This window comes from Papaver somniferum, chromosome 4 (assembly GCF_003573695.1).
Source record: "Papaver somniferum cultivar HN1 chromosome 4, ASM357369v1, whole genome shotgun sequence".
Lineage (NCBI taxonomy): Eukaryota > Viridiplantae > Streptophyta > Magnoliopsida > Ranunculales > Papaveraceae > Papaver > Papaver somniferum.
This window is the reverse complement of record NC_039361.1, coordinates 82896666-82906816: the sequence shown is the minus strand read 5'-3', so window position 1 is coordinate 82906816 and position 10151 is coordinate 82896666. Positions and strand designations below refer to the sequence as shown.

Below are 10151 nucleotides of genomic sequence, written 5' to 3'. Positions count from 1 at the left end.
ATGCGACTCCGGGTATTCTCTTGTACTCATTAGTTGATGGATTCCAAATGTACATATGCAACTTTCTTTTTGAACGTTAGTACTCCTAAGACGGAGGCAAAGCCAACCATCACATGAACACGTTGAGGCAAGTAAACGGTGTCCAGGTACGAAAGGGTAACGCATCTAATTAGTTGATTTACTATAGTGGCGCACTGATGATGATGTTGATAATGGTAATAACGATGATGTATACTTTATAATTTTTATTTCTTTTTTAATCCGCGGCGAATTCGCATCCGGTCTGTACCACTCGCCGATCCGTAAATATCAAATTCCCGGGTGATTGGACCGGACACGGTTGAATTTTCCAAATCCGCAACTTTGACGGATTGGACGGGGATGACCCCTAATCCGTATCCGTCCGTTACACCCCTACATCTATATACCATATTATTTGCACCCACCTACACATCTGCTACCCAACTCCATTCTCCAATTCCTATACCGTTCCAACCCACAGAATATGACTACTCTAGCTTGGAATTGTCAGGGTTTAAACCAACCAACAATAATTCAACACCTTTGTGGGCTTATCTTGATGTATAAATCAACCATTTTTATTCCTTTCGGAAATATTGGCCAATGAATCTCAAATACTGCGCATCGCCCAAACATTACATTTTCAAAATCACTGCTCCGTTCCTAAAGTAGGTAGAAGGGGAGGTTTATGCCTAAAGTAGGTAGAAGGGGAGGTTTATGCCTACTGTGGAAAAACGGTTTTCAATTCTGTGCTTTATATGAACAGCCCCCACAAAAAATACATCAGGCCCAGAACGTTCTTTAATTTCATTCATCCATGCACAATTATATCCGATATCAGTAGTGTTTAGTGAGATACTGCATCTACGGGAGACTAACAGAAAAGATCGCCAATGTATGGCTAATCCTTTCCGGTTACATGGTTTCCTTCATTAAGGAAGCATCTAAAGCTAGTTTACCAATAGTTGTACCTGCGATGTATCCACCAGACCAAGCATTTTGAAAGTTGAACCCTCCTGTTACTCCGTCTATATTTAGTACCTTCAAGAAAAATTCCAACCTTAGATGTCATCTCCATATCAATTATCAAATGCAAACCTAGATTACTGTTTAAGTATACAGTCTGAAAATCTAGTTGATCTTGCAACCTTTCTAATACCAGAAACAGACATTTTTGGAATCTTCTTTCAAACTTCAGCAGCCAGCAAAGGATAAAGTTATTTAAATTTGCCTATGGTAATGAATTTTCTCTACATTGTGATTATTGGCTATTTTGTGCGCTATATTTTGCAACCAATTTCAAAAATAACCTGTCACCTTTGTATTATGGATACTTGTCTAGAAAAACAACTACGTGTAAGATGATAATGATAATAACCAAGACTCAATGATATTTTGGAATGATTAACAGATAGGCAATACCTCTCCCGCGAAGAATAGATGGGGTTGTATCTTGCTTTCCATAGTGTTCAGTGAAATCTGCATAAAAGTAGAGAGGGATGTACAGGTGGGCAAAAAGAGTGGCATCAAGGAGGGAGAGAGATCAAGGAGAGGGAGGGACGGAGGGAGAAAACCTCAGACAGTGGGACGCCACCAGCAGTGACGAACTCATCTTTGAATTGTCCCTACATTATGAAATACGAAAAAAATCAATATATCTTTATCGATGGACGATGGGCAGGAACGGAAAGAAAAGGTGAACATCACTCAAGAGCGCACCTTTCCTTTCACTGCAAATGGACACTGCTTAAGTAGAGAAGCAACCGACATTATAGCATTATTTGAAATAGATGCCCACAAGGTGTCTCCATCTAAATTCTGCATAAGAAACAGGTAAAGAATTAATTTCAAGAAAATTATTTATTTTTCAATGAGACTTATACACTATATTCTGAAATGAGATGTGGGGAATTCAATTACTTCGCGGTCCAGTACATATTTCCAAAATCGTTTCACAATGCCAAATTCTGAAGGGCTTGAATTAAGAAATTTCTGCTTCTGTGGAAATGGTATACGGATATTAGTTAACCAAGGTATAATAGATTTTAAAGGTAATTAACATGGTAAAATCCAGGATATGCTCAGCAAGGAAGTCAAATAGCATCTTAAAATAGGCATTGAAACATGTATTTGTTTATGTCTTTCCTAATCTATCTTAAAGTTCTTTAAAGATATGACAATATCCTGTATTAAAAAGTTCACAGCGATAAGACATGCTTCCAGTTCGGGTAAAATCATTGATAGAACAGCGACGCCACAGATGAAGAATGTGAAACTAAAAGAGAAAGCCAACGGATGCTTGGAGGTCTAAATAATGTAGGAATAGCTTCTCCAAAGAAGAAATCAAAATAAAGGTGTACCACAGGTCCACAAGAAAGTAAAAGCTTTGGAACAATATTTAAGATTTGAGCCAAACCGCAAAGTGATCCTTGTGTTTAAGAAGGATTGATTTTGCATCTTCAATGTGAGTATCTGGTATGAAATCCACAGAAAGTGTTCCTGCATTTACATGCAAAAACTATCACGGAAAGAAATAGTAACCAAAAAATGAGAAGACTAAAAAATAAAGAAGAAACCATCTTTCCTTGGTACTCTGAACTGAATAATTCACGAGCTCCCCATGCAGATAAACGAAGAATTGCTGGTCCACTAAGTCCCCAGTGGGTAACTAACATTGGTCCAACCTAAAACCCATCAAGTATTTGTTACAACATATATATTCTTGGAAGTTTAAGCAACATCAGCAAAAAATAATCATGCCTGAGTAAATTCTGGTATATTTCTTCGAAGATTTTCCAGCTTCAGCTTTACTTTCACTTTCGGAAATGTGATCTGCGAACAGAGGAAGAACAAGAAGATGAAGAATCTTCTGAATAACATAGTTCTCTCATATAATTACAACATCTTTCTGAATTAGCAGATTCAAGTCGGTCACAAAAGAACATTACCCCTGATAACTCTGCCAACTGTTTGTCCTCAATCTTGAAGGTGAATAAGCTTGGTACAGGATCTACTATGGAATGACCAAGTTGAGTAGCAAGATTGTAACCCTGAAACAAAATAAAAATTTACCTGAGAAAAAAAAATTGGCATCCATTTGACAACAAACAAAACTAAACTCTAAGAATTAACAAAAAGCTTTTTAAACCTGTAGGCTACTTCCACTTGCCACCATTAAATAGTCAGCTTCAACATAGTCGACAAAATCAATCGTCCGCTTCTGAATCTTGATTTGGAACTTCCTACTGGTGTTGGTAGTAGATGCGCTTGTCACAACTTTTCCTGTCTGCAGTAAAACTAATCGAAAAAATCAATTTCAGTATCAAAACTAAATTTCTTTAAATTCTAAGCGCAGCAATTTATAAAATTAGAATACTATTAAATATGAATCTTGTCTTATAACTTATAAGGTTGATTAGGTGTTTCATCGTACCTCCGGTTCTCTTTGCTTCGAGCAAAAGACAATCAATAATCGAAGATGAACTATTGCTGACAGGAAATACTCTGCCATCATCTTCAGTCTGATGATAATGGTAAATATACTTCTTAAGCTACACTTCTAAAAGAAGAAGAAAATGAAATGTGACAAGGGATCCTTATAATAACCTTAAGCTGCACCCCATGATCAGAAAACCAAGACATAGTATCTGTTGGCCCATGAAGATTAAAGAAAGACCCACGCAATTCTCGACTACCTCTTGGGTAATGATTTGCCAAAACCTACATAAAAAGGTGTGGCATATGGAATTTGAATCAGACTAACTGAAACAAACAATAAGATATTAAAGGATTCTTCACTTAAACTTAGCATTTTATATCACATTATTTAATATCCTACAGATATCAAGCATATGAATAGCTGCAGATATCAAAAATATCGCACCCTTTTATCAGGACAGTGCCCATTTGTTACATTGCATCTCCCTCCACCGGAAATCTTCACCTACAAATCAAAACAAAGCAAAATATCCAATTTACACATAACAAGAGATGAAATGCCAAAGGTATGAAAAAGTTAGTGGTCTTTCAAATTTACACATTCACTATTTTTCTATCACCAAATAAACTTATGTCTACAGTAGGTAATGTCGGAACTAACCTTAGATAGAGGTTTGGCTTTCTCAATAACTAAAACACCTAAATGAGGAGCAATAGTTTTTGCTCTAATAGCTCCATATATTCCAGCTGCTCCACCTCCAACGACCACTAACAACTCTTCTTCACATGTCTATAAAAATACCACCATCACCACTACCAATCGATAAAAATACTCAAATAACAGTCAGAGAACCTGATTAAGAACACTTAAAATGAGTGAGTCAACAGCCGAGCTTACCTGGTTCTTTGGTGGGGAAATGGTTGTGGAAGAAGTAGTAATGAATCTTCTTCGGCAACTAATACTTCCTTTGTTGCATAAATTGCCAAACGGGAAACAACCCAAACTATTATTATAGCTTCTTAATGTAAACATCGTATTGGCATTTCTACAAACATTTATTGGGCACAAAATATACATACAATCCTCAGCTTCTCCGGTTCAGGATTAACAAGGGAGTCGGAATTTGGTGGTGTACCTTATCAAAGTCTTGGTTGGAAGCGGAGCTTCAGGGTTTTAAGTTTGAACAAGGTTACGCAGTCTGTTTGACTGTTTCAGAAAATCCAGTTTTGGTCCAATTAAACAAGAAAGGTTAAGGCTTAGTTTGATATTGGGACGGCTTTTAAAAGCACTTTTCTGACGTGGGTTGTTGTGATGTGCTGTGAGAAAAAAATAGTTAGACGTTATGTAAAATATTAATTAAAATTAAAGCTGATTAAAAAAGAAATCAAAATATGTTTGATAAAATATCAGATTCAACCATTATTATTATGATAAATGACAAAAATAGACATATCTGTAAAAATAGTTTTATTCAATTATATTGGGTTTAAAAATAATTATTTTTTTTTCTATTAAATACTCCCTCCGTCCCTAATTAGTTGAGCTATTTGGTTTTAAATTTTGTCCCACAAATAGATGAGCCATTTCACTAATCAAGGGGATATTTCTAAAACTACCCTTTTAATTGATTATTGTTACTATAAGAAATATGTATAATTTGATAGTCATATTTATATTCGTTACGTAGGTGTTTTAAAATGCTTTTCAACGGTATAAAGTTTACGAAAAACCGTGGTATAGTTTAAGAGATAAATCATTTCGAAGTTTTACAAGTTATTATCCATAAGGGCATACCTGTAAAAAATACTTAAACATACTCCCCTTCTTTCATTGCCTTAATAATTGTGCAAACTACAAATGACTCAACTAATTAGGGACGGAGGGAGTATTAAATTTACTAATCATTACTTTTATTATGAATGTTAAAAAAAATTATTTTACTTTAACTTTTTAATATATAAATATATATTTATATATTAAAAAAAAATCAAACTAAAACTAAATAATTATTTAATATTTGTTTTTTTTGATAAATTAAATGAATTGGCATAATAAAATAGTATGAAAATAAAATATAATAATATTTTAAAGAATAAAATATAAGAAATAAAAAAATTGATTGTATATATATTTAAGGGTAATTTTTGTCATTTGCAAAATAAAATAGGGACAAAAAGGATAAATCAAGCATTAAATTTTAGTGGGACCAAAGCTTATGCTTTTGTAGGTTTTAAATGCTCCTCCTCCCGAGCTTTTAAAAATTGAGGAATTTGGGAAGTGTCTTGCATAAAAAGCACTCTAATATTTTTTTACCAAACACCAGTTTCAAAAATTATTGACATATATAGGTTGTGAAAGTGCTTTTGGAAAAATAAAAGCATTACCAAACCCAGCTTAAGGTTACGAGGCTTAAAAGAAAGATATTGGGAAGGCCCAATTATGATTGTAGCATAGGCCTAATAGGTTCGGCGAGTTTTTCTTTCTCTTTTTTCCTTGTCAAAAATTCAATTGCAAAAAATCATCTATACTAAACTGGTCCGTGAGTTATAACCCCAAAGATGTCATTATCCATCAAAAAAAAAACTCATCAAAACAAAAGAAACATAAAAACTCCATCAAAACAAAAGTAACACAAAAACCCCAAAGAATTTGATGAAACCAATTTTGGTTTCACTATAAAATATGATGAACATCATAGAATTTGATGAAACCGATTTTGGTTTCATCATAAAATTTGATGAAATCAATTTTAAAATTTGGGATTTTTGTATCAATTTTTAAAAATTTGGTGTTTTTGTATCAATTTTGTTTAAGATGGAGTTTTAATGGATCCCAACATTTAAACGGGGTCTTTGTACCACAAGTTTGGTCACCTTAGATTTTTATGACTAGATCTGATACTAAATTGATTGATCTAAGAATAATATATGAATTTGTTTATAATTATCAAAAGAATAGCACTAAACTAATTTGTTATGAATTACCAAAAAGAGACTAATTAATTTAGTTTTAATGGAACATTATTTTAGATTCAACGATAATTAAATCGTTTTAAGGTTCGGGAAGAAAAAATGAGCATAGTTTTTTCGATTTTGAATGAGGTTAGGCTTTAAAATTAAAAGGTAACTTGGTCATTTCCTATCAACTGGTATTTTCCAAATACGAGGGCAATCTCCAAACACTTCTTCTTTCCGAAGGCTGAGCAAATCCTAACCAATTAGCCAAAACTGATTTACCTGATTTGAATTTGACGATTAGGTAAGTGGTCCTCTTTTAGGTGAATTGAATACAGATGGGGATGCCAAAATGCACCGAAGGATTAATTCGGTGTCATTGTCAAACTCCTTCGATCGTTTTGACGAGAAAAAGCATCTTCCTGTAAGAATATTTTTGTATGACTAGAAATATTTCCTTGGGCCTATGTAATAGTCTTGGTAATCTCGATTATTACTACACTCATATCCGGTTTCTTTAATGGACAGTCGAGATTTACTGGAAATACCCCTTAGGAACTTGGACCTATAAAAGGAACACAATATTCATTAATATTGGGTTCAAGAATTTAACTATTCATTACGTAAGGGGTGAAGAAGAAGAAACCTAGACCTCCACAAGGTATTACGGCTACAATAAAATGATCGGTGATGGACTACAAATTAGTGCTATAAGGTATTCTTTATAAACTGTTCTTGCATATTTATTAAATGATTACCATGAAGTTCACGATCCTACAATCACTTATCTATAAATTAATACTTATAGTTGGCATATAGAGCTTGCGTTTAGAACCATGACCGTCTGTTAATATGATATGCCATAATAATATTTATTTTATGCGACCATATCAAGTTTGTGCATCACGTTGATTACGTAAATATGGAAGCCAACTCATGTCTGAGGGTGACGTTGTGTTTTAATTATCCATATGTTCTGCAATAAAAGGTTTTATCGATTATTGAATGATGATTTAAAGACGGAAAGAAAAGTAAGACGAAAATCTTATATCGTTCCACTAAAATTGTTGTCTGGTTATTTCTCTTAGATTTCGTAATGATTGACATGATGTGTTTAATTTAGGTTAGGGTAATTGGCTGAAGAGTGAAGACTAATTACTGTTGATTTGATAGTCTTAATCTAATATGCCATACTGATGTTTTTTGTTTTCAAAACTGGGTCTTTATAAATGTGCGGTAATGAATTACCCGTATCATGTTAATAAGATCGGTTGACAGAGCCAACTGTGTTGATTTAACCGATCTAACCTTATCCTGCTCAAACGGGTCTAGCCTCGGCCAAACTGATCCGTGGCTAACCCTCTACAACCCGGAACCCACATTTCTCTAATCTAGTTCCGATTAATCCAACAATGTTCTGGTTTTATGTATACCATCCAGAATAGATGCAAAGTAAGGAATTCACCATGGATAAATTAATTCACAATTAAATTAATTTGTACTAATGTGAACAATAATAAAGAGTTTTTTCCGTAAAAGTACCAATTACGCTTCCGCTTATTGAAATCATTAATGCTTAATTTATGTCGTATTTATATCGAAGGATTTCATTATAGATTATTTTTTGATCGAAATTATTTTATTTGCACTAAATTTGACGATACATTATGGTTTGGTTTATGCCTCAGTGTATTATGGAATGTTTTCCTCTTATATTGATTTTTTAATTGTGTGAGATTATCGTGTTTAAGATTATGATGTCGGGATTTTTTAGCTATCACCACAATAATACTAGAGTATCGTTTTTATCTTTGCAATAATCATAATGTTATTGTAAGCACGAATTCACCAAACCGTAATGGTGAGATTTATGGATTATCGAATTATTATGATAATGGTATTATTGTTAAATTGTTTGGCAATCACCCCAGTGATTTCAAATAATTTTTTAACCCATCACCATTTTATTATTAAGTACTTATAATCTAATGTCATTTCTCTTCATTTTCTAACTTGAATGTCAGTTTTGACTGCATTTAGACATAAAAATAAAGATCATAATTAAGTAAATGCTACATAATTTTTCATTATTTCGTATAAAACTCATAAAAAGAAATTTCCTTAAATTAAATCATTGTCGAGTTGAATAACCCATTACGAATTTTTCAGATTTTCATGGAAAATGTTATTATGTTGTTTCATATCCAAAATTTATTGCATCCTCTAAAGAAATTCAGGTTTTGTTTTTGGATACATTATCAAATATTTATGAAAATGATACTCATTGCCTATTCTAAACATCCTTCACTTTTATCCATACTATAATCCTTATTTATCACGATTTTTAGGCTTGTATTAAATTTAAATCATCGATGCATCAAAGAATTTTTATTAGTGAAATTTCATTATTGATTCATACTTATAGACTTGTTTATTCTCAATTTTGGTTAAGATAGGTTCGCCAAGTTTGGATATTTTTTCATTAAAGGGTGTTGATATTTTCACGAATTATGTACGACACGCTTTTGAATAAATGTTTGTGATTAATGTTTTAGGGTTACTCATAATTTTTTATAATCGAATAATTTTATGATCAGATCAAGTATGTCCATATCATTGAGTATGCCATGCAATTTCACAAGAAAAGCTAGTGTGATATTTGCAATTATACATGTTAATTTGCTATTTATTTTTATTTTTTGTTATCACCATAGTGATACTAAACTCTTATCTTGTAAGTATCATATATATTCAGTCCTCTTAGTTTGATTTAAAGATTAAAATAAATGCTGCTCACAAGTAGTTTTGGTTCACACGTTGAAACAAGCATTAAGGTCATCTAAATGTTTCATATATATGAGAAATAATAGCCACCCACATGTGACTAAAATTCACATTATATTAGGTTAAAAATATTTAGAATTATTTGAGTTTGTTAATACCTTTTAGGACTTGATTCACCCACAAGTGATTCTAGTTGTAGTATCTAACAAAGATAATGTTGTGTGTATGAGAAGGTAAAATATCTATAGATGTTTTTCATGTCTCACATTGTTCCTTGGTAAGGTTTTACGCACAAAAGAATCTTATTGAAGGTATGAAACTATTGTAAGCTTAATCATCATTTATCTCAATTCCAAATTTTGTTCTTATTAATTGTTGATTATGATTATTTTGTAGACTTTTTATGGTCCAATTTTTGGAAGATAAAATTGTTTATCGTCTGATGATTTTTCGCTTACTGTGTACATCTATTAATCGCATAATGAATCTCAATCCTTGGATGTTTCCTCGAACATTCATTATTGAAATTGAGAGGCAATTATAGAGAAAGTGAATAAATCATAAAGTATGACAAAGGTGGTGAATATTGTGAAAGGTATGACAAAATATGAAAATATCCTAAATCTTTTGCGTAGTACCTCCAGAAGTTCAATTGTTGCTTAATACACAAGGCAAACTTATCCTTGGCATAATGGTGTATAACAAAAGGAAAAATCATACTTTTACGAAAATGGTTAGAAGCATGATAAGTTATGCATAATGGCCACACATCTGTGAGTGCATGTTCTTTCTACAACGATGTAATTTAAATAGATTTATATGTAAAGCAGTTTCAAAGACACGCTTTGGACTAGAAAGGATGGAAACTTGGTTTAGATCACCTTTAAATTATGGTTGTTCGGTTGGAGGTGAAGGCTTACATTCTCAATAATGAAAATTGGATTTGTAACTAT

The 10151-nt window shown here is 32.6% G+C and overlaps 1 protein-coding gene across 1 annotated transcript; it reads right to left on the bottom strand.

Moving 5' to 3' along the window:
• Positions 1-804: 804 nt before the first annotated feature.
• LOC113276042 (uncharacterized protein YtfP-like) lies at positions 805-4689 on the bottom strand. The gene is made up of 15 exons (XM_026525634.1): positions 4358-4689; positions 4121-4249; positions 3905-3964; positions 3628-3741; positions 3455-3542; positions 3170-3318; positions 2970-3071; positions 2782-2853; positions 2606-2705; positions 2438-2520; positions 1942-2019; positions 1741-1839; positions 1596-1646; positions 1444-1500; positions 805-1062 (listed from the first exon to the last, which is right to left on the bottom strand). Exons 1-15 carry the CDS (start codon positions 4535-4537, stop codon positions 937-939), a joined length of 1488 nt encoding a protein of 495 aa, XP_026381419.1. The 5' UTR covers positions 4538-4689; the 3' UTR covers positions 805-936.
• Between the last annotated feature and the right edge of the window lie 5462 nt (positions 4690-10151).